This window comes from Hemicordylus capensis, chromosome 6, assembly GCF_027244095.1.
Source record: "Hemicordylus capensis ecotype Gifberg chromosome 6, rHemCap1.1.pri, whole genome shotgun sequence".
Lineage (NCBI taxonomy): Eukaryota > Metazoa > Chordata > Lepidosauria > Squamata > Cordylidae > Hemicordylus > Hemicordylus capensis.
The window spans coordinates 20927347-20952191 of NC_069662.1; the positions used below are offsets into that span (position 1 = coordinate 20927347).

Below are 24845 nucleotides of genomic sequence, written 5' to 3' on the forward strand. Positions count from 1 at the left end.
TCAAATTATAAATCCATTCCATGCAATACATGAAAGGGACCAGCAGGTAGCTCCTTGTTTCAGTAGAAGGTTGCAACTGGCTTTCCAGTTCGTGTTAGCTCTTCTTGGTGAGGAGCAATGTTTGTTTTGTTCTGATTAAGTAACTGCAGCCTAGTTCAGGTCCATGACTCTGGCACCCCAATACAGTATATTCCAAATCCTTGCCTCATGCCAGCCAGCTCTACACTGTACTACTGTTTTGTTTTTTGGCCATACTAGTTGGGACTTAAGTCCACTTCCCATGAGGGTCAACAAAACAGCAGAGCTCAAACAAGCATCAGGAGTGTGCCCACTGCCAAGACCTTTACCAGCAACAGAAGTTTAGAAGGAACCAGAAAGGGAAGGAGACAAAGCTCTGGTGGTAACAGTACAAAAACTTTGTACAAGCAGACCACGAGTAGTCTTGATGCCACCCATATGGTAAAGTGACTCCTGCCAAGCTTCCAGACAAGCACCTTTACCCTCCCTCCTAGAAAAGAGGAATAAGTAGTAAGTTAACTTCCACACAGTAGATTATCCTGGAATATCAGACCCATCAGAACCCAACATGCTTTAATTCCTAGAGCCAGGAGCCTGACCCTGCCATTTCATGATCATCACCAGTTCTTTTTTAAAAACTGCTTTTAATCAAATGGAAAAAAATTCAGAGGTTTCTGAAAAGGAAAAAGGAATCTTTGAAAAATCCAGCCCAAGCCAAAACATCCCAAAATTACACATGTTCAAAAACAAAAAGAGAAAGAAAGGAGTTAAGAGCAAGAGAGGAAAAAGAGGGGAAGGGATTATGAGAAACTAGAGAGTCTAAGAGTGGGAAGAAGGGAAGAGGAAAAAAGAAAAAGGACAATTAGACAATCTTTCCAAAACTTTAAAAAAACTGAAACAATGTGACAGAAGAAGGTGAAAATGGGGTGGTGCATTTTCTGAGTTTACCTGTAAAGAACTGAGGACAGAGGGAGGAAAAAAATAAATTAAAACACTGAGCATGACAACTCCAGAACACAATAGAAAAGAGGAGCTTGCGAGGATCTTCTTGTGTTGTGTGCTGATCTGTTTCCACAGCGACTGCTTATTGCCTTGATTTGATTCTCTGCTTCGTGCTGCCACATCCACATGGGGTTTGCTTACAAAGAAGTCTTTTACATTCTCCTCTGCATAGGAACTCAAGTCTCTGAACTGGTAGGAAATGCGTAAAGGCAGATTTTGCTTGGCTCTTCCCCTTCAGGCTGGTTTTTTGTTCGGCTGGAGAGGTGGAATCTCTCTCATGCGCTCTTTGGGAGCCAGGCCGTAGCTCGGAAGAGGAAAAAACTGAGACAGCATTAGTGTATGAGCACAATGGAGAACATAAAATGTGCACACAAAACAACCTGGATTTTTCATCTTCAGAGAAAACCATCTGTTAAACTCATCATTATAAAAGTAGAAAAGCATTTTTTTCTTAGAAAACAAACAGTTTTCCTAGCATTATTTACAACTTACAGCTTCTGTACAAAATCATATTCCACATATTTACACAAAGGAACCATTTGCTCTCAGGTACCGCTGGTTTCTCTAAGAGGCTTGCCAAGTGGGATCTAGACGAGATTACGCCTCTGGAAAGACACCACTGAGGTTTTAGAAAATGCTAGACAGAGAGGAGTCCCCCTGTAGTTTAGGGAGGAAATATTCTACTTTCCTGAACTCTTGGTGAGAATGAAAGGATGGTACCAACAGGAAGACAGAGCAATTAATTCCACATCTCCCAGTAATTCATTCACAGCTCCCGTTTCTTTCCCTACCCTTTCAGCAATTTCTGACCAATGCACAACGGAGGAGGGTTTGCAGCTATGTTCTCTCATGTATTTTGACACGAGGGGAAGAAGAACACAGATGATTGTAAACTGATGAGCCATCACTGAGAAAAATATTCCCCGCCATACCTCCCTGCCCCACTGCTGGCAAAAGAACACAATCATTAGACTCTCTGCTCTTCTCCGTTTTCAACGGTCCTAGATGCCACCAGACGTCCATGGATCTTACCCTCTTCTATCTTTGTGCGGTGTGGACAGCGGGAGAGACGGTAGAGCTAGGCTCCGGCATGCCCATGGCAGCCAGCTGAATCTGGTGGTTTTTTAATATACATACACGCACATAGATTTATGTGCACCTTAAAAAATGAGGGGCACGGAAGTGGGTTTATGCTTTCAGAAATTGGCCAGGACCGTCAAGCTCTGCTTGCAGTCAATCTTGGTGGCGTCGGGGCTAGTATACACAAGGGACAGAGCTGCGAGGAAGGCTTGGCACTCCTCCTCGCTCTCGAAGGCCAGCTCTGACACAACGTAGGAGACGGGAAGCACCGGGCGGAAACTGAGGGAGATAAAAAGAGATACTGGTGAATGGGAAAAGGCAACAGATGAAAGGCAGGCTAAGACGACAAACTGAATAATCCTCCTAGTATGCAATCAGTTACCACTGGTTACCCTGGCAACATCATGAATTATGAGAACATCTTCACTCGGTAGTGCTTTTAAAAAAAGTTCTTAGTCCGTATGGTTGTTTAGTTGAGTTTGAAAGGGACTATAGGATGCTTTCTAATGGTGATCCTTAATTTGCAAATTTGGAAGTATTCAAACTTATCCAGAAGTTGTGACACACTCCATTTCCCCCCGTAATTCCAGATATGTGGGGCTGCTTGCAAACACTGAATCACCTACCCATCTGCAGGCATTCTGAAGCCTGCTTCTGTGCAACTGTGGCCACAATGCTCTTTAGGTGGCTCTCACAACCTCTACAAAAATGTCAAGGTCAAGAATGACAAAGCACCACATTTCTGCATATTAGTGTAGTAGTACTGAAGATACCTGGTGAAAGGAAAAGGGAAAGCACTGCTTGGAGCAGGTTGGAATTAACAGTGCCTTAACTAACAATGGCGCAGTGGGAAAATGCTTGACTAACAAGCAGAAGGTTGCTGGTTCAAATCCCTGCTGCTTCTATATCGGGCAGCAACAACATAGGAAGATGCTGAAAGGCATCATTTCATACTGCGCGGGAGGAAGCAATGGTAAACCCCTCCTGTATTCTACCAAAAGAAAACCACAGGGCTCTGTGGGCGCCAGGAGTCAAAACTGACTTGTTGATTTTGCATTAACTAGCAAGCACTCTCCAAACTTAGAAATGCTTCTCTGCATGTTCAGTGCTACTGTATGGCAGACCCAGAGGCATCTAGTAGGCCACTGTGTGAAACAGGATGCTGGATGGGCCTAATCCAGCAGGGCTGTTCTTATGTAAGCCATCTTGGGAAGCCAATGTTGTATCTCAACAAGGTCTGCAATGAAGGAGCAGAAACTCCTCTAACCCTGTCACTGCAGAGCCAGAACTGGGTGCGTATCCATGCACCCACCTGCAAGGGGCAAGCTTAGGAGTTCAGATGGTGCTGCCTTCAGAGGGAGAGAACTGCCCTGCTTGAGGCAAAAGGCACCTTCCTCCACTGACGGAGTGGATTTGCTATGGTTTCCAGTTGTCCAGAGTGACTGTACCACAGAAAGAGGATTTGGGGAAAGGCGTCAGGGAAGAGAATGTTCTGCCTATACAATACACTAATCAAGTAAAGCTTGCAATTCCAATGATTGCAGGTAGTCAGTGACAGACTTATCTGCAAGCCTAGTTTGCCCTTGAATTAACCAGGGAAGATTCCAGGATTTTGGCCTCCTGGAGGACAAATGCTAGGCATACAACTCTGTTTCCTCCCTCCCTCTGAACACCACTTTATCTGGGAAAGGGGGAAGAGGAGAAAGTTGGAGGACTTTTCCTTTCAGTTTGTAGTGATTGATTGTACATCGTTTCCCCCCAATTGGCAAACTACTATGGCTCTCCCTCTCGCAAAAAGTCATGTGCAACCAAAAGAGGATTCAATATTATCTCCCCTGCCCCACCAACCAATACACACTCATGATATCAGTTCAGCTACTAACTGCAGCCTTGGCAGAGGAGTAGGGAAGGGCAGAGGGGCCTAAGCACCAACATCAAGCTACACCTACTGGAATGTCCCCAGTCCTAGAATGCCTTGGAGCAATCCTCTTTCCCAATTCCACTCCCCCACGCCGTTGACCTCAACCTCCCTGAGGGTAAAGCAACAGCTCTCAACCAAAGCTCTTTCCTGCACTTTTGTCCTCTTGGCACCTTTTGCCGGACACAGCACAACAGAATACTTGGTAGCACTTTGTGCAGGAGTCTTATTTGCTTCCTGTCTATTGGTCTCTCACTGTCCCTGTCCAAGAGGCCATTTCTGCACCAGTGCTGCTGGCCTGGTCCGACTACCAAAGTCCTTTGTCAGCTTTCAGACAGGGCTGTGTCTTTGTGCAGTACCTTGACCTTATTAGGGCTTAATATCACTTTGCTTATTTGTAAAGTGGATTCCCCTTGTGTGAATGTGCTGGGCACCAAGATTGGGGAAGAGGCAGGGCTGGAGGGGGTCTCTGAAGACAGAATGCCCCTTTGCAGTTTAGAGAACCACAATGTAAATCAGATGCACTTCTAAACACTCATGCTGTCTATCTGCACTGGTTTCAAGGAATCTCCATCAGGATGCTCATCTAAGCACATGATGGAAAGCAGTGTTGTGTAGGCAGCACCCATGCTCCCATGTATATGAGAGTTTTGGCCTGTGCTTCCAGATTCAGAAGGGGGCAAGTGTGCTCAAGGCTCCTATCATGCTTAGATCTCCTCAGATGGATCAAGAAGCTTGGGGGAGGTGGTAATAAGAAGAGGAAACAATTCCTCCTCTTAGCCCTGCCTCTCTTTCATCCTCCTTTTCCAAGAGCAGGATGCAACAACAGAGGGAGCAGCAGCAGCAGCACACACCAACCTCTACTCTGCTAATCATTATCTGATAGCTCTTTCCAAGGTGTCTTTTAAAATAAAAATAAAAGTGGGGCAGCTCTTGATTCCCTCATGCTCCCAAATAGAGCTTCAACTGTACATTTCCTAACTACCAAGATAACTTATAGACTAGCACTTCTGAATTAAAACCTCTATGTGAAAATTTACTTGAATCTTTAAGTGAGCTTAAAGAGTATTTCTGGTGAGGCCCCAGAAATATTTATCATTCATAAATATATTAACATATTTCTGGGGGCCCACCAGAAATACTCTTAAGTTCACTTAAAGATTATTAAAAATATATTTATATAAATAAATTTATTTTTTTAAAACCCCTAACTATGATGGCCTTAGAATATGGTTACTCTACTTACCTGGCAAAGGGCATGGCCATCTACACTAAGCCTGTGGAAACATTCCCTTCACCCACCTCCCTCTACAGGTTACTAGCTTCTCTCTTTGCCACCCACAACAGCGTTGAGGCAGGGATGAGATGTAGGCAAGCATGCGAGGGAGCCTCCCCCTTCACCCCACAAGTGCTTGGTTCAACCTCACATACGTTTTGATCATGGCTTTGAGGGCTGTTTTCCTCTCCCGCTCTGCAAACTTGTCAATGAGGTAGCCGGACATGCAGGGTGCCTGGCGGTACAGGCAGAAGAAGCGGTGGTAGTTGGACAGGGCCCAGGCAGCTCGCAGGGCAAGCGCATGGGCCACGCAGGGGTCTGCTTTCATCTCCTTGGTCAAGTACGCCAGCTCGGTGGTGATGTCTGCCGGGAGAAAGAAGCGTCACCAAAAACCAGCCCGCACTCTCACTCATACTGCAACCTCATTCCTGAATTACTCTCACTACCCTTTTTTGGTTTGCTTTGAATATTCATGGCCATTCTCTGCCTCCTCAGATTAAGCTCGGTTCAGTTTAATCTACCAACAAACCCAACTCAATGAAAACTGGGCAGAAATCCACATATTCCTCCCCGCTTTGCAAAAGCCTCTTGATGGTTTATAGTGTTCTGAGAGCAGGATGACCCATTGGCTAGACATCTCTCTAGCCTATGGTAAAGCAGGCTCTGAGGGCCATGAGGAGGAGAGACAGATGGGCTGGAAATACCTGTTGAATCTTACTCATGAGCCCAGCCTGGAGAATGTGCCTCTTCCTCCCATGGCCACCGAGGTTGCTAGAGTAGGTTCTTGGAGATCCGCAACAGGGATCCCCAAGTTCTGAAGGAACTGACAGATGTGCTTAGAACTGCTAGAGACTGCCAGAGTCTCTCCCTTTCCTTTGAGAAAGATGGGCTGAATGGCAATGCACAGGACTTTTCAAACAGCCACGATGACCAAGACAAGAAAATACTACTAGCCAGACAGGAACATCCTTACCACAAAGGATTGCACAAGTCAATCTGAGTCTAATTAGATTAAGAATATGTTGATTTAGATGGTCATCTATTCCCCCACATGGCCCTGCTTCCAACTCACCCCCTGAGTTCTTGGTGAAAATGTAGTAGAGGATGCGGTAAGCAGTGAATTCTCCAACATTTCCAGGAAGGTTCTCTGCATACAGGGACTTAAGCTGTGTCTGGCACTGGTTGAACTCCTCATGGTCGCCCTGGGAAAGATAAGCCACGGTTACCAGAAGTGGTTCAATGCAAGCTGCTCTACATTTAGCACTTCTCCTGGAGCCAAAACCACCTGGGAAGTCTTCTCCGTATCCTACTCTCAGCAAGCAGGTTTTCTCCTCTCCAAAGCAATAGGTTCTGCAGAACATGACGGTCACCTCCAAGTGTAATGGGGGAAGGCACCCACAAGCCTCACTGGTTCTATTCTACCTAGTACAGAAGCGATACACTCTACACCTCCAAGGCTAGCTGTATTCCATCACCTGCCTTTGCCTCCCAGCCTCAAAGGGGACTCCAAGTTCAGCATATAATGCAGTATTCCAATCTAATTTTTTATTTAAACAGACCCTAAACCCAAATTGCACAACCACATGTGTTATCTCTGTGTGTGCAAGCACAGAGAGGTTGGGGTGAAGGTAACAAGACAGAAAGACTAAAGGCAAGGGACAGACTAGGTGATGCACAGGCACACAAGGCCCTCCCTCAGTTATTAAAACTATACAAGAAAATCTGCAGATTTCCAAACCTCCATGAAACCCAGAAGGGTGCTGTTCATTTTACTAGAGGGGGCTGAGGGAGAGGAAGCTGAGATTCAATTTTTCCAGATGCTTTACAGCATCTTATAAGCTCAAACTGATGCACAGCAGCAGTGTACGGTAGTTCCTCTCTCTTGAGAAGAGCAAACCAAAGAGGTCTCAGGTCATGGCCTGAAAGCACACAACACAACCTTGTGGAAGCTAATAAAGTCTAGGCAAGGCTAATGCCTGGATGGGAGACTCTCAGGGAACCCCACATGCACTCCCTTGAGCTCCAGAAAGATACAAGAGAAGTGAAATAAAATAAATGACGACGACCTCTTACCTTCTCCAGTGCTATCCTGGCATGGGTTTCATATACCTCCACAGTGAATTCTGTACGAATTCCCTGAACCTAAACAGGATAGGGAAGAGGGTTACCAAGGGAGCTGCAGCTGCTTAAAACATTAATATATTAGCTTTGGTACTAATGGCTCAACTCCTTTTTGTTTTCCCTAAGAAAGGAAGATATTTTAAATACACATGGTTAGAGCGTTCAGATTCAGAAGGCTTGCACTCAAAGTCACATCTCTGGTATAATAAGCAGACAAAATGATTTGCTGGCCACACCAAAAAGCAGGCATGCGTCCCATGCCCCACCCACCGTTGTCCAGAAGTTAAAAAACCAACATGATCACACCCACTTCAGGAGTCTCCACCTCTGGCATTACCCACGAAGGTTTGACAGTCACCCAACTAGAAATCAATTTCACCAGAATTAAGGGCGTAACAGTATTTCAAACCTGAATGAATGAAAGCATGAAGGCTCCAGTATTCCAAACCAACATCAGAACTATTGACCCTAAATCACGTAATTATAATGGTGCCAAAAGCAACAGAGTAAGAACAGAGCTTCAGAGACTGCCCCAACTTAACATTTTCTAGAGATTTTTCATTTTTGTGAAGCATCTGCAGACATGAAATGCAAGCCATGTTCTTTGAAAAAGAGCTTCCCCAAATCATGCCCCTCTCCCCACTCTTAAGTAACCACTCAAGATTCCTGTACTTTACTTTTACACAAAATGCTTGAAACTTGGAAGCCCTACAATGGCTACTTTAAGCAAAACAGTCTCTTTCTGAAGTAGCTTTATCATTCTGTAAATTCCATCTGCCACTGTAGAAACCCCAGAAGTGATGTGGATCTGCCTGCCCTACACAGTCAGACACACTCCCATAATTCCCTAGTACATGGGAAGGGGGAAGATCACAGTAGCCTCATGTCACCTCTGGGGGTTCCTTGGTGGCATGCGGTGTTAACTTCAGCCCACTAGTCTGGCTTCCAACAGCTGTTCCAGAAGACTGTTCTGTTCCTTAACACTTAATAATAGAAAAGGAACAGACTGTGCCAGATGAGAGGTAAGAGGAACAAGTCATTAGCCTTTGCTCCACCCATCTTATGTCAAAGCTATCCAATTCATAAAATTACACGTCAGCAACTCAGAGTGATTAAGCAATTCAGAATGCCATGGCTAAATGACATCCATGTGTTACAATACCACCATTAATGGTGCCACCTCTCTCACCCTCCCTTAATTAGGTTTCTTTGCAAATAATTGTATAGTGGTGTACAGAACCCTCAACACAAAAACTGTCTGCTACGTAACTTTTCTTGCACAGACCTTGGGTTGACTTCTTGACTTGTATAAATTAAGTCAATCAAGTTTGCATATACGAGCTAACTTTGCATAGTGCATTCTACTTTTGCAACCACATCTATAGGCTCTTCATAAACACTGTCACGTATAAAGGTCATCTGGGCAGGTGTGCCTACAGCTGCCACCAGCCTGTCAGGCCATTATCACCGCAAGGCTCTGGAAAGCTCTCCCTGTTGGGGTGTGAACTTCCCCCACCTCTAGCAGCCTTCAGAGAGTTTTTAAGACATGTGTTCAATCAAGCCTTCCGCTAGCTGCAAGTTGGTTTTATGGTTCTTTTTAACTGTTTTAATTGTTACTGTTTTAATGTGATTTTATTGTTTTAATCCTTGTATAAACTGCCATGAGACAAGTATACAAATACAATAATATAATAAATATAGGTGGTATACAAATACAATAAAATAAATAAGTAGGGCTCTAACTCAGGGGTGCACAACTCAAGTGTACTGATGGGCCAGAACTTGGCTTGGTGTGGCGGGGGGGCGGGCAGGCCAAGGTCAATTTTCAGCATGTTAGTTACTACACTATAGTTAAGAATATTAATGAAAGTAGTTATTAACTACTTGTGAATCCTTTCTCCCCACAAAAGGGACCCACCCTTTTAACTGAGGATAGTAGCCAGAAAATAGGTCTTGCCCCGACTCAATCAGTGGAGCACCTGGAATGCAGGTCAGCTGTTCTCTTAATAGTGGTTGCTTTCAAGCTACAATCCTAGGCATGTTTACTTGGGAGTAAGTCTTACATCATGTAATAAATGCCCCCACCCCCACCGGCCGAGAAGAGGGAACAGACCGAAAAGGGCGAGCTTCTGCCTTTCTGGGGTGTGCTATCCTCATGGCCACCTGATGCTGCTGCTGCTGCTCGCTCCCACCCACTCCATCCATCATCACTACTGCTGCTCAAGCAGCGAACACTGGGTCACTCCCTGGTTGGTCCATTGCTGCCACATGCATCGCATCTGGGCTCCAGTACCCTACTGCATTGAGCTGCTGCTCATCAGTGGGACAAGCCATTAGCTCTTCATGACTCCTGCTGTTGCTGCAGGATATTCCTACCTGGAGGACAGCAAAAAAAGTCGCCATGGCCACAGGCCTTTTGTTGTGCAGGCCTGCCCCAACTCTTAGAAATCCTCTTTATCCTACGCCTCTGGTTTCTGATATTTCACTAGAAATCTCACTGCCCAATCCACTTTAAAGTCTAGTTTGAGAAATAAATCAGAAACTGGGGATATTGAACCATGCTTCCAACATCAATGTTCGCACTGAACCACCACCACCCACACGGCCCTGAGCTAACTCCCCTGCTAGGAAACCTAGAAGTGCTGCTTCCTAACTCCCCCCACCCCCCACCATACCTGGCAATCACAAATTTTCCTGACAAGCAACTTAAGATAAATCTTGACCACCTATCACTATCAAATGCCTGCCGGCTTACCGTGAGGTCCTGCCGAATAGATTTCATCTGCTCACAAGCATAAGCATAATCTTGCTTCTCTTTCCAGTGGGATTTCACCATGGTTAAAGATTTTTTAAGCACCTGAGAGCAACAGAGGAAAGCGCAAGTCAGAGAGACAGACAGACACCAGGTAAACATTAATGAACTTCCAAGATCACATAGTTCACACAGACTCTGCAGCAGTGTTTCTCAACCACTGGTCCGTGGACCGGTGCCGGTCTGCAAGGCATTGGGTACCAGTCTGAGAGGCATCACTAATAAAAATCACCCCTCACAAAAAAAAAGACAATTGTGTCAGTGGGAGCTCTCCGAAGCTCATTTCCAGGCAGTCCTCATTGCTGGATAACGTTCATTTCGCTTCCTTGAAATGAACATTATCCAGCAGCAAGGACTGCCTAGAAATGAGCTCCAGAGAGCTGCCCGAAATTGTTTTTTGGGGGTTCCAGGGGGTGGGGGTGATGGGGGCAACCCCCTTACTAACAGCTGGTCTGGGAAACTGCACACAAATAATGTACCGGTCCATGACTCCAAAAACATTGAGAAACACTGCTCTGGAGCAAAATAGGCAGGAGTCCATTGAAAACATCCTTTGAACAAGGGAGCCAGGAGGGCTACTGCAGTTGTGACTACAGAGCTTGGCTCTTTAAAAAGACATGGGGTGTGTGTGTCTTCCTAGCCAGCAGTTTCATGCACTTGTCCTCCTTTATTAATTAGAATATTTTTAGTTTGCAATTCCATCCTAAGGAATCTTCACAGTAGCAAACAATAGTATTGGTAAAAACAATTAATATTCAATGTAACAGTATTCTCCACCCTCAAGTCTGTATGCTCTGGCCAATCTCTGTCCTGCCCACACAAGTCCAACTGATGCCTCAATCTGCCACTCAGCAGCCATGTTGTGAGCAGGGTTTCCATCTGGCCTGCCTATAAAGCAGAAATGGCAGTGGCAGATGGAACCAGAAGCCGTGGCATTTTCCTGGTGTGTGCACACATTGTGCCACCACCACATACATCAGTGTCCTTCCTAGTGCCCACATCTGTCTCACCCACCTTCTCATGTGTTTACGGGGTGCATGCATGAGAGAGAGTCCTATGCCAAGTCCTGCTTGGCTGTTTTTGTGTTTAGGGCTACAAGGAGGGCAATACAAAATCATTAGTCGCTTTCTCCCAGAAACTGACACAGAAAGGCAAAAAGCAAGTTGGAAATAGAAAGAGGAAGCAGCAGAGAACAAGGTAGGTTTTTGGAGAAGACTTCCAAGACTCAGAACTACTCACTGAGACGGGCCGGACAGTTGAGGGATCTGGCGCACAGGTGAGGCGCAGGTAATGCTTGGTGATCTCTTGGCAGGTGCCCACAATCTTCAGCTCATTCCAGTCCAGGCCATCAGAGCCAGTGGTGTCCAGGCTGTTGATCTGCAGGATGAGGGGCTCCAAGCGCAGCTTTTTGGAGTGGCCCCCATGTTGGAAGCGGGCTGCCCGCCGCTCCTTTTTAAACTCCTTTTCAGGATCTTCATAGTCCATAGTGTTGCGCTTTCTGTTGCGCTTGGAAGGGCCCTGATCATGCCTGCAGAATCAGATGGGGAGAAGAACGCGTTGCTCACTGACAAGACCCAGCAGCTATCAGACTGAGCTCCCTCGAGGATCAAACACAACATGGTAACCTCCCATGGCCACCATTGCTCTGATCTTTGCCACAGTATCCCCAAACCATAGACTAACAAGCTACCTATTGCACCAATGCCCCTTTCCCCAACCAACCTACCTTTTCCCTCGCTGTGCTCTCATCCGGCCTCTGTCCATGTGGCCTCCACGGCCCCGGTTCTTCTGTGTGTTCCTACGGCCACCTAAGCGACACTCATTGCCCGAATAGGAACTGTCAGAATCTGAATCACTATTTGAGAGAGAGGGGAAAGGGGGGGTTACCTCCACTGCTTCCTTCAAGTCCAGATCTCATATTGTAATCAACTTGAACAAGACGTTTAGGAAGTGAGCACTGTACAGTACTTTAATCTTAAGACTCTTTCTGCCAAGGTGGAATCACAGAATACAATCTGGCTTTCCAAGTATCTCTACTTGTATATGTATATGTATATGTATATATTTTTATTTATTTATTTAAAAGGAAGCTTTCAACCCCTGCAATTGTGTTCAGCAGTCCATGTTTCAAAGCCCTACACAGCTGCCTTGTTCTCTGCCCTTATGTGCACCAATACATCCCTCAGCTATACCTCAGTAACCTGATATATAACTACAGGGAGCCCAAGACACGAACTCCATGCCTGTCAGGCTTCTGCTACCACAGACACTTACCTCCGCCGGAAGTGGCGGCTGGGTGACCGTGATGAGGATCGGGACCTGGAGCGCGAGTCAACACTTGAGGAGGAGCTGTTCTCCTTCATGAAAACATTGCGATTTCCAAACTTGGTGGGGAAGCCATTCCCACGGGCACGACCAGCCCCAGCTCCTGCACTGCCTCCGCCTCGCTGAGGCTGAGCGCCGCCACCGCCACCCCGCTGTTGCTGCTGAGAAAGGCTGGACTGCATGGAGGCCCGGGGGGAGTGAAGAGAGGGCACCTCCCAGCGCTGCTGTTTCTTCTTGGGGCTTTCCGCCATGTTTTCTCGGCCCAAACTGCAAAGGGAGACAAAGAACCACTAAATCCATCAGACACAAAAGCCTGATTCAGACATTGTGTATGAACCCGTGTTCATTTTAAAAGCAAACCTGGGAACAGGCCCCTCAAGAGAAGATAGGAAGTGCACTGCCCTACCTGTGTTCAACATAACATGTGAATAACTATACCTGTGTACACTCATACAAAGGGAAAACTTAAGTCTTCAGAGGCAAGAGCCCCATTTGGCTCCCAAGGAAACGCAGTCACGAAAATCAAGGAATCATTGCTCTCAGCACTCTCCTCCCCAAATCCACTAGATCTGCTCTCAGAAAACCATGGGTTTGAATATTATTATTATTATTATTATTATTACATTTATATCCCGCTCTTCCTCCAAGGAGCCCAGAGTGGTGTACTACATACTTAAGTTTCTCCTCACAACAACCCTGTGAAGTAGGTTAGGCTGAGAGAGAAGTGACTGGCCCAGAGTCACCCAGCAAGTATCATGGCTGAATGGGGATTTGAACTTGGGTCTCCCTGGTCCTAGTCCAGCACTCTAACCACTACACCAGGCTGGCTCTAGTTTATTCTAGTTTGCACTCATATTAGCTTCCCTGAGCCCCAAGCCTAGAAATCCTGCCCCATTGCTCTGTGGGTCTCACCCTGGAAGTGGCTCCCTGCTCCAATCAATTGTGTAGGCAGTGCCATCCTGCAGCCGGGCCTGCAGCACTTCCTTGAGCAGCTTTTCAGTGCGGTCTTTGTCTTCTTCTGACTCGCAGGCTGTGAAGCAACGCTGGACATATTCCTTCATGTCCTGTGGCCAGTCTTCTGGCTTACCCGAAGAGCTACAAGGAGAAATGTATTAGGCCCTGTAATAGGCTTTGATTTACCTTAGCACTTTATTTGGACTTCAAATAGTTCAGAGAGGAAAAAACCCACCAATCAAGGGCTTGGAAGAAGCACTATCCCAAGGAAGTTAATTGCACTGGGCAGCAATTCATGCAGCATTCGTGTTTACAGTAATCAGTGAACATGGCAGTCATCAGCACTCTGGAGATGGCAGATACCTCATGCAGCCCGTCTGTCATCTCCAGAATGCTGATTGCTGCCATGTTTATCTACCAGCACAGACCCCTCATGCAGGCAGTCTGCCCAAATTCTCTTCAGGGTATTCTATATCTCAAGGGCTGTCACATGCCATCCAAGCTTTTCTTGGAAACCTCCAAGGAAGGAGACTCCACAGTCTCCCCAGGCATGCAGGACTGCTTGTTTTGAAATTCAGTACGTCCAGTTCTTTCAGTATTTGCCTGAGCGGTCAACTACTATCCTGGCCATTTTCTTGAAGCTCAACACTTCAGCGCGGAGGTCTGGCCGCTGTAAGAATGTGAAAGTATCCCCCACTCTCTTTCAGAGAATAGCTACTAAGCATAGAACAGGAACAATCAGTTCCTTCACTGTGGGAGAGCAAACTGCCTGGGGCAGGGCTCCTCAGGGCATGTCTCTTTCCCCTTGCACACTGGCTGCAGAGGGTTCATCCTCCAGGCTGAAAAGCTAAATGAGAAGATGTCCCAGAGGTTTCAGCGATAATACAGAAACTTCTAGGGTGTCCTTTCATTGAGCACTGAGAGGTGCTGGCCAGCTGAGAGGAAAACCTGAGAGAAGAACGGCTTTTTGCCTGACCAGTACCTCTCTCCAAATCCACATCCGGAATTTTTCTACCACCAATGCATCTCACCTCTCAAATACAATTAGATGCTCCAGAGGCATCGGCTGCTTCCCTCCCCAGCAACCCCACAACAAGCAATGAAAAGCTGCTTCAGAGTGTCACTTCACAGAGGTCACTGTTTCTGTCCTGGCAAGCACCCTGGGCAAATGCCAAGCATCCTTTTTCGTGTGGAGTGCCTGTTGGGTGACAAGCAGCATTTCCGGCATTGCAAAGTGTCATGCAGGGTGCCATTTTGAACTTGATAAGCCCCTCTAGGAAATGACTGGAAGCTTTCCATTTACACAGAATGCTAGCCAGGTCAGAAGCAGCACCTCAGACAAAACCAGAAGGTGCCTGAGAAGCCTCTGAGACATCGTCTTCTCACACTGCATGTTTGCATGGCATAGGAGGGAGTGCATAGATATGCACAGGACGCATACTAGAGGGGGTGCCTCAAGAGCAGTGTGGGCCAAGCAGAGGACAGCACCATACTTGGGCTTCCCTCTCAGCTAGTTAGCACCTTTGTAGATGAAATGAGGAGGTCAGAGGCTGCCAGTGGGCATTCTTGATACAGATGTAACATTTGCCAGATGAGTTCATGGCAAGTCATTTTACTTCTACATCTATTGCTGTTCAGAATCTGCAAACTCTGGGTTGTACCAAACAACTGCGATGCCATGGGGACAGGGAGCAAGTGAAGGGGCTTGTGCCTCTAAAGCCCTGTCTTGACACTAATGTCTTATACACACTGCTCATGTTTTCCAGCTCTTCTGCAGAGCCAGGACAGCTAGAAACTTACAGTAGTTCTCAGAACGGAAAGTTGGGAGTTTCAGAATTCCCAAGAAGCTCCAACTTATCCCAGAAAACAGGACACTTGAAACACAACTAAGCAGATTTTTTTTAAAGCTTTGCCCAAACCCTAGCCTTGGTCTCCTCCCTCTCACTGAAAGGATTATCCAAACACAGAGAGCACATTTTTTTTAAAAAAATGCATACCTGTGATTATGGCGTTTCTCAGAATTCTGCTGGGAACCAAAATTACTATGCTGCTGCTCTGAGTTGAAGTTCTGATTCGTTACCACAAAGGGGCGTTTTGGAAGGTTGAATTTCAGACCACCAGACCCAGGTGCTTCTGTTTGCAAAGAGAGGGTTTGTAGTGATTAAAATGGGGCGGAAAAACAGAACAAATTAAGCCTTCAGCATTCTATGCAAAAGGATTTCCAACAAAACACAACAAAAATTCCCATTAGTAGTTGTGGCCACAGATTCCAACACACTGAAATCAAACACACACAACCAGAACTGACTGTTATATTCTTCACTTTGTATTTCTTATTGTTGTGTTTGGGTTTTCAGTTTGACTTACTGCTGCTATTTTTAATTTTTTGAAACCTGCTATATTTATGAATATACATATTTTAAAATAAATTTATAAATTTAATCTCTTCCCCCACCTCCTTCCAATATTGCTATCAAACTCTAAAAAAGGTAACAAAATATTTTGATCAACCCAGAGAGAAAAACTGCAAGCAGTTTCACATTCAATTCTTTTACAGCTAATGTAAAGAGCCAAAAGAGGTCACCTCTCCATCTTCCAGCTCTAGTCAAATCACTTCCTAAATAACCAGGAGCCCAAGCCCCCCTTCACCTGGCTGTCCCCACTTTGCATGACTATGTTCAAGTCCTGCTCCCATCTTCCTCTTCTAGTCCTGCTCCCATCTTCCTCTTCTAGGCCCCAGAAACTCACGTTTCATGCGGTTCCATAGCTGCTGTCCTTTCTTGGGCTTAGCTCCATCCTGGTAAGAATGCTGCTGCTGGCTGTAGGAGGCAGCTGACTGGTTAGATTGGGAGTGAGGGCCTCCAGGTGGCCCTCCTTGCTGCTGTTGTCCCCCTGAACCCATGGGGTGGTTGCTGTGCTGCGAGGGATGGCTTGGGTGTTGCATAGGGGGCTGTGGTGGGTTGGGGACTGGCATCTGCTGCTGCTGGCTTGAATAAGACATCCCTCCATCTTCCATGCCAGGGACAGGAGGCTGGGAGAGATGGGGAGAAGAGTCATGCCATCACCATCTCTACAAGCCACATCCTTGGACTAGAAACATTAACGGTGCAAGGATCAGATCAGCCAGGCACAGAGAGCCTCAGCCTCTACCTGTCTGATGATCTAGAACCCCATTCCCTGTTTTCTGCCCTCTCTTGGTACAAGTAAAAAGTGTCTGGGTTCAGCATGCTTTCTCAATTAGGCTTCTAGACCCAAAGGCTTAAACAAATGTAAACATGTAAAAATATTCTCTCCAAACATGCCAGTCATTCACTATTGCACAATCACATCAAGCTTCTAAAGCCAGAAGACTACTGTGAAAAACAGGAGAGGAGGAGTTCACACATATCCAGGAGGCCCCAAAGAACACAAGTCATTAAGCCAAACTGCAGCATGACAGATAATTGGCTTTGCCCACCCAATCATCTACATCATCAAGAGAGCAGTGTGCCAGGAAGCCATAAGGGTAAGGATCAAACCCAGTCAGAGACACACAGAAGTCTGGGTGGGTGAACAGATGGCAATGATGCCATGTTAGCTCCCTCCTGCTGTGAATTACTCCAACCACATGGTCTAGTGTGGTGTAGTGTTTAGAGTGCTGGACTAGGACCGGGGAGACCCGAGTTCAAATCCCCATTCAGCCATGAAACTAGCTGGGTGATTCTGGGCCAGTCACTTCTCTCTCAGCCTAACCTACTTCACAGGGTTGTTGTGAAAGAGAAACTCAAGTATGTAGTACACTGCTCTGGGCTCCTTGGAGGAAGAGCAGGATATAAATGTAACAACAACAACAACCAGCAAGTGCCGCCTTTGTAAAGAAGCAGATGAAACCGTGGACCACCTCATCAGCTGTTGTAAAAAGATTGCACAGACTGACTACAAACAAAGGCATGACAAAGTAGCAGGGATGATACACTGGAACATCTGCAAAAAATACAAGCTACCTGTAGCCAAACATTGGTGGGACCATAACACTGAAAAAGTTGTAGAAAATGAAGATGTAAAAATATTATGGGACTTCCGACTACAAACATACAAACATCTGCCACACAATACACCAGATATAACTGTAGTCGAGAAGAAAGAAAAACAAGTGAAAATAATCGACATAGCAATACCAGGGGATAGCAGAATAGAAGAAAAAGAAATAGAAAAAAACCACAAAATACAAAGATCTACAAATTGAAATTGAAAGGCTGTGGCAGAAAAAGACCAAAATAATCCCAGAGGTAATTGGCGCCCTGGGTGCAGTTCCAAAACACCTTGAAGAGCACCTCAACACCATAGGGGCCACAGAAATCACCATCAGCCAATTACAAAAAGCAGCTTTACTGGGAACAGCCTATATTCTGTGACGATATCTATAACAACAGTAACAACATTGACAATAAGATTCAGCCATCCCAGGTCCTTGGGAAGGACTCGATGTCTGGATAAAACAAACCAGTCAATAACACCTGTCTGTGTAAACAACAACAACAACTATTATTATTATTAATAATAATAATAATAAAAAAACAGTATTTCTCAACCACTGGTCCACAAACTGGTGCCGGACCATGAGGTATTGGGTACCGGTCCATGAGGCATCACTAATAAAAATCACTCCCCCGCCACCCCCACAAAAAACAATTTTAGGCCAGCGGGGGCCACTGGGAGATCTCTGGAGCTCATTTGCAGGCAGCCCTCGCTGCTGGATAACGTTCATTTCACTTCCCCAAAATGAACATTATCCAGCAGCGAGGGCTGCCTGGAAATGAGCTCCAGAGAGTTGCCCGAAATCATTTTGGGGGGTATGCCTGGGGGTGGGGTTCGGGGTGACCCCCTTACTAATTGCTGGTCCAGGAAATGGTGCATGAATAATGTACTGGTCCATGACTCCAAAAACGTTGAGAAACACTGGTCTAGAATACAGGCACACCCTTTTCTCCAAAGTAGTAATTTACTCTGGCAACAAAATGGTGGAGCATATAACAGTTTCTCTGGAATTCATCAAGGTTTCTTCATTTTAATGGTCAGGGTTAAGATGTTATTGGGGATCTTGAAGGCCGAACTGAATGCGATGATGGTGGTGGTTTTCTCCAAGAATATTTTCCTTTAAAAAAGCTTAGGAGAAAGCTAAATGCAAATGAAGTAACCATTACCTGATTCATGTTCCCTTGGTGCTGCCCAGGAGCTGGAGGCTGCTGCGGTGTTGAAGAAGAGTAAGAGCCTGGGACACCATATTGTCCAGGGGAGCTGTACCCAGGATAGACATTCTGCTGAGAGAACAAACCAAGTCATGGCGCAAGCTCAGAAGGCCAGGACCATCAACACCACAACAGAGTTTAATCAATGGAAGTACTTTTAATATAAAAGTAGCTGTCTAAATGCCTTGGAAAAAATGTACTTAATAAAATAAAGGCAGGGCATAATTAATGGTGATGCCCAGAATCCTGTTTTCCTGAAGCGAGTTTTCTCGCCACCCCCCCAATAACTGGGCTCCATTATTTAGCCAAAGAGCCCAGCTATTTAGTATCCAAAGTAAAGCCTCTCAGCTTCATGGTTATTTTGAAACCTTACACGTATTGTCATGTGCAACAGGTTCTCCTGAAGTGAACTGCTTGTATGGCACACTTTGTTTGCAGTTTATTCAGTTAACCCATATGGGCTGGAAAGGGCAGGGCTGAGGCCCAGCTGATGGGGAAGATCCTGCCCTGATGCCTTATGGGCCCTCCACACCCTAGGATCGTTGCTCCAGACATCTCCAGCTTTCCAGCGCAGAATTGAGATAACAAGCAGGCATGGAGGGGACAAGTGGGAGGAATGAAAGACGACAGCTTAGGAGTTGGCCAGCAGTTACTCACCATAGGGTAATAGTAGTTATAGGGGTAGAGGTAGCTGTACTGCTGATACCACTGATAGTACTGCTGCTGCTGCTGCTGCTGCTGCTGTAAGGATTCTCCTTGCTGGGCTGTGTACTGTGGAAAGAGGCAAAACAAATGTGTCATGAAGGAATGCTCAGGAAGTTATTTAGACTTGCAAATGCCACATGAGAAGTGCTAGAATGGAAGGAGGTTGGCTTCTAGATGTTCAGGAGCCAAGAACACTACCCAGGGGTACTGACTGCCAATCCTACTCCAAAGAACCAAGACTCTTAACCTTCTGGGTAGGGTTATTGGCTCCTGGACCATCAAAAGACTGAAGTATACATTTCCTCAATAAAATAAGTTACAGTGCTCACCCCAGAATACAGCTTACAAGTTCTGATGATGTTTGGGCTAAATTCCCAAAGGTTAGCAAAGAGCCACTTTGCCCAATATTAAACAGGCAAAGCTGGATGCAAAAATGTTCCGCAAATTCTCAGATTACCCTCGTACTCCAAGATACATATTCTTGTCAGGCAGCTGAAGGAAGACTGAACCCTCTTACCTGTGCATTAGCTGGCCCATTAGTGGCACCTTTACTGTTGCCGGAAGCAGCAGCACTGGCCTTGCTAATGCTAGCCAGCGCTTGACGGGCCTTCTCCCATTCAGGGTTCTCATGCATTGGGCCTTCCATTCCGTTCTCTCTGGTGCTTCCGTTGCCCAGGTTATACTGGGAAGCCCTGCAAAGTGACATAGGTGGGGGCGGGGAGAGAAGGAGAAGATTGGACACACCAGTTAATCTCAGTTACTAAAGGGCCTTCTAATGCCATTAATCATGAACATTACATTTGGTTTGCATAGTACTCGCCAAATTTTATGTTTGTTCCCAAGGCAACCCCATAAGGTGAGTCACAATTTTTCTCATTTTACAGGACTGATTCCTGAAGGCCATACAGAAAGGGAGGTCTGGGCAAGCATAATTAATACTGAAGTCCAGAATGAGCACCTTAAGAAAAACTGCGGAGACAATCTCACTCCAGGAGTTGTAGCTGTTCATGCTACACCCCACCTTTCCAACTAGAAGATCATAAACCATTCAACTGATTAGCACACAGGTGTCTCAAAGTCCATCGTGCACCGACACAGCTGGACTAGTTTACTGTGTGTTTACATTTATATTCTGCTCTTCCTTCAAGGAGTCCAGAGAGGTGTATGGATAAATTTATCCTCACAACTATGCGAGATAGGTTAGGCTGAGATTTAAGTGACTGGCCCAGAGTCACCCAGTGAGTTTCATGGCTGAATGGGGATTTGAACTCAGGTCTCCCTGGTCCTAGTCCACTCTAACCACTACCCCGGTGGGTGGGGGTTTCCTGAGAATTCAGGTGTAAAGGTTTTCCCATTCTTCCTAAACCCACAGTAGCAACGACAAGGCTGCCTAGGTCTTCTGCAACAGCCAAGTTGCTGAACAGATGGCAGCTAACAAGGCTCCAATAGAAGAGTACCTGAAGCAGGGCCCAGCAGCAGATTCACTTGCCAGAACAACAGAGGCCCATTGCAACATCACAGCTGATCAGGGAATGGCTTCAGCAGGGATAGTGCAAGCTGAGAGATCACAGACCCAGGATGGGATGTTCAGTAGTTAGTTTCAACAGTGTTTAGAATTGGTGCATACATTAGTTTAAATCCAGGAGGAGTTTCTTTGAACCTAACAGTTCCATGCTCTTCTCAGATTCATGCCAATGCATATTCTAGTCTCAACCACAATTACTTAGTGGGGAAATGACTTGACTAGCAAACACGAGGTTGCTGGTTCAAATACCCGCTGGTATGTTTCCCAGACTATGGGGAAACATCAGACTATGGGAAACACCTATATCGGGCAGCAGCAATATAGGAAGATGCTGAAAGGCATCATCTCATATGGCGTGGGAGGAGGCAATGGTAAACCCCTCCTGTATTCTACCAAAGAAAACCACAGGGCTCTGTGGTTGCCAGGAGTTGACACCAACTTGACAGCACACTTTACCTTTACCACAAAATTTACTAGCCCATCTGCCTGCATCTATGCTGAGGATATGCAGGCTAAAATGAAACCCCTTCATGTTCTGCAGCCCACCTAATTTAATCATCTGGAGGTGGCTCTTACCGTTGGTGACCAGGAAAGTAGCTGCTTTCAAGCCTGTCTCAATTCCAAATATGTCCCTCTGCTTAAAATGACACTAGATCTTATTCAATTACTGTCACAAGGAAAATAAGCTCACTTTAATCTTCCTGCAAGCAGACAACTATATGCCATGTCTTGCTAAAGCATATAACTTTCAAGATGAGTGTGGAGAATTTGTGTCCACAACCTCTCCCTGATCCTTCCCCTGGCAGCCTGGCATCCTTAATGTTAAGTATTTGTGAATGATTCACTCAAAATGCATTTAACATTAGGCAAAATCGACCCTAACATTAGGCAAAATTTACTGTACACACTTTAACAACAGAGTTTAATTTTTACTTGCCCAGGGACCAATTTATTCTGCAGAAATTATTCAAACTAATACACTCACCAACATCTGATGGCAAAGGAACAAACAAAGGGAGTGGAGGGCTGAAGAGAGGTGCTGCCTCACCTGCCTTCCTCCTGAAAGTCTTGATGGTCAACTGTGCCAGATCAACAGGCTTGTGATATCATTGGCATTATGATGTCACAAGTTGAAATGCTGATCTCAACTCGAGAAAAATCAAAAGGATGCTTCACTTGGCTCTGGGTGTGTCCCCACGATAACTCTACGGCTGCTTAAATGGTACAGCTGACCACCAAATTCTGTTAACATCCACATTTCCCCAATGAAACAGCTAGTGACTGATATTTACTGTAGTTGATGTTGGAACATCTATATTTAAAGATATCCCTTGTACAGAGAACATTCAGTCAAATACAGCAATACAGAAGGTGTGAATTTTGTTCAGATTACCTATGGTCTGACAAGGCCTTCATAGGATTTTAAAAGTTATCTCCTTTTCTGAGACCAAGCACAGTATCCTGAGCCAAGTTCTCAACCTTCATTCAAGGCCTCTCTAGTTACAAACAAACCACACCAAATGAGTTTCTTTTTCATTTGGGACTTTCCTCCCCATATCATGCTCTCCATTTCATATTACAAGAATGCAACAATTTCTGACCCTATATCAGAGCAGTTACTCTCTCCTTAACACGTTCCAAGCACTTGAAAAACAATCTCCAATCAGGTAGTTTGGACTCACTTCTCCACCTCTATTCAGGAGTTCTGACACTAGAAAAACACTGACAAACCCAAATCTGAATAGGAGTTTCAGGAACACTGGTTTTCACATTAGAAAACCAAAGCATGTTCCTAGTCAACTCTACCAGCAAATCTCTGTCATTCATAGCAGCAAATTCCTTTCAGGTTTAAGAGCCAGAGTTTAAGTGGAGAATTTCTTGTGATATGACCTAAAAGATAATTCAATCAGTTCAGCCACAGACTCATGGGTTAGGAATTGCTAAAACAGCATTATTGTGAGGATGAATTAAATGAGAAATAAAGAAGAGGAAGCAAACTGAAAGATTAAAATTACACCTATGTCTGAAAAATTAGCCAAAATATTGCAGTCCCCAAGGCAGTCACTCAATTTTGAAATCAAAGTTTATATTAACACCCCTTCAAGGAGTCCTTGGAGAAAAACCACCCCTGATTGACTCAGGAACATTTGCAATGTATGATAAACCAATCTCAAAAATTATAATTATAAAGAAAGTGCACTGCCGTGACAGATTCTGAAATAGGTTTTGAATGCAGAATACAACCCAAGTTAAGTAGAACAAAACTTTTCCTTTTTCCTTTGCATGAGCTCTGCATTAAAAATGGTTATCTGGTCACACTTTAGGGCAAATTCCACTTCCACCATTTGGCAGAAGAGAGGAAACAAGTTTAATCTCCAGTACACCTCACTTCTAATTTTGGACTTTAACTACTATTTACAGACTAGAGTCCTCAAACTCCAGAGACAAGAAAAAACATAATAAATAAATAAACAAGAGGAACTTGCATTTTCCATCCCAACATCTTATTACTTAAAGGATAGGAGAACTTAGAAAGGGATTAGCCATCGTATTCTTTTATTTCTTTTCAGCACACAGAAGTGTGTTTCACCAGCTTTTTCAAACAGTGATTCTCAGCCCACAATACTCTATTCCCCTTGCCAAACAGCTGTTGCCACCATACTTCAGAGAGAGAGAGAATTAATCTGAGTCCAACCACCCTCAAGAAGATAAGGAGCCTACCAACATACAATCTTGTTTGTCAGTCCACCTCGTCCCCAGCCCCTACCCTAATCCCTCCCACCCCAGCTGAAACAAACAAACTGCTGCAATCACCATTCCGAGGCACGCTGGTCGCCTATATTGGCCGCCATCCTCAAGTCTGTGACACAGAGAACTGCAGATACCAAATGGCTGCAACGCCAGTGCCTGGGAGAGCCTTGGGTGGCGACCCTCCTCTTGACACAACTGTTTGCCCTTTTTCTTCCTCCTCCACAGGTAGAGCGCAAACAAAGGGAATTAGCTGGGCAAGACGAACATCTCACTCTTGTAAACAAACTGCGGTGGCACTTTGTAGGAAGGCCCCTTCACCCCACTCAAATCCACTTCCTGGCTGCCCCTTTCCAGCTGTAGGAATTCGGCAACACAGGGACACAGCGAGCCTGCAGAACCTCAAATCCTTGACAGTGCCCGCCACACTGGCCGGGGAGTTCTGCTTCCCAGGAGAGGCACTGGAGACAGGGGGCTGCGATGCTCTTGGGCCTGCCTCTCCCTTCCCGGGACCTTTTATCCTGTGCTCCCCTCGTTCCTGTCTACCCCGCAGTTAAGGCCCCTTCCTACTGCCAACACAACCCCGCTTCCCCGACGTGCCCAAAGCTCCAGCAGCACCCGCCACCTCTGACACCCCAGCTTGCTCAGCAGCCCACCCAGGCGCCCAGCCCTCCCCAAGCCCCCTCCTCGCCCGCCCAAGGAGACACCCAAGCTCCCTTCGCTTCCTGCTTGCCCGCCGGCCACAGCCTGTCAGGCAGCCACCCGCTCGCCCTCTGGGCCTGGACTGGGGCTTCCCTTCAGCCTCGCTCTGGCTGCTCAGCGGGCCACTTACATCCGGGTCCTGCTCCCCTTGCCCAACAACCACCCCCTCCTTTCCTTCCTTCCCCTCTCAGCCTAGGCAGGAGAGCGAGCAGCTCTCCCGGCTTCAGCTTCGCCCGCCGCGGTCGCTACAAGCGGAGGCCGGTTTTCTGCGCCACGGCCTGAGGTGAAGCGCGCTGTGGGCCGCAAGATCCGCCGCTCCACGGGAGAGACAGCTCGCCGCCACCCGCTTTCCAAGATGGCGTCTAGCGAGGCTTCCCGACGCCGTCGCTCTCTTAGTCAGCCGCCTTCCTTCCGGTCGCCGGGGAGGAGGC

At 46.1% G+C, this 24845-nt stretch overlaps 1 protein-coding gene across 4 annotated transcripts; it reads right to left on the minus strand.

The window, feature by feature from the left end:
- Window positions 1-642: 642 nt before the first annotated feature.
- LENG8 (leukocyte receptor cluster member 8) lies at window positions 643-24821 on the minus strand. Of its 4 annotated transcripts, none has more exons than XM_053262758.1 (15): window positions 23779-24821; window positions 19957-20131; window positions 19392-19505; window positions 18690-18803; window positions 16255-16537; window positions 15504-15639; window positions 13465-13647; window positions 12502-12819; window positions 11954-12082; window positions 11467-11755; window positions 10171-10272; window positions 7368-7436; window positions 6367-6496; window positions 5450-5657; window positions 643-2379 (listed from the first exon to the last, which is right to left on the minus strand). In XM_053262758.1, the coding sequence occupies exons 1-15, from the start codon at window positions 23814-23816 to the stop codon at window positions 2217-2219; spliced, it is 2451 nt and encodes an 816-aa protein (XP_053118733.1). In that variant the 5' UTR covers window positions 23817-24821; the 3' UTR covers window positions 643-2216. The 4 variants fall into 4 exon arrangements, with proteins under 4 accessions (XP_053118733.1, XP_053118732.1, XP_053118734.1 ...); XM_053262757.1 differs by having other exon boundaries at window positions 18690-18806; XM_053262759.1 differs by lacking the exon at window positions 23779-24821 and adding an exon at window positions 21950-23716 and having other exon boundaries at window positions 18690-18806.
- Between the last annotated feature and the right edge of the window lie 24 nt (window positions 24822-24845).

Bases quoted from the DNA above. Each gene is read 5' to 3' on its own strand.
- LENG8 (XM_053262757.1), bottom strand. From the start codon at position 23,816: ATGGCGGCCAATATAGGCGACCAGCGTGCCTCGGAATG. The intron at 12,083-12,501 runs GTAAGTGTCTGT...TCTCTCAAATAG, and splicing joins AGCCGCCACTTCCGGCGGAG to TGATTCAGATTCTGACAGTT. The intron at 2,380-5,449 runs GTATGTGAGGTT...TATCTCCCTCAG, and splicing joins CTCAAAGCCATGATCAAAAC to TTTCCGCCCGGTGCTTCCCG.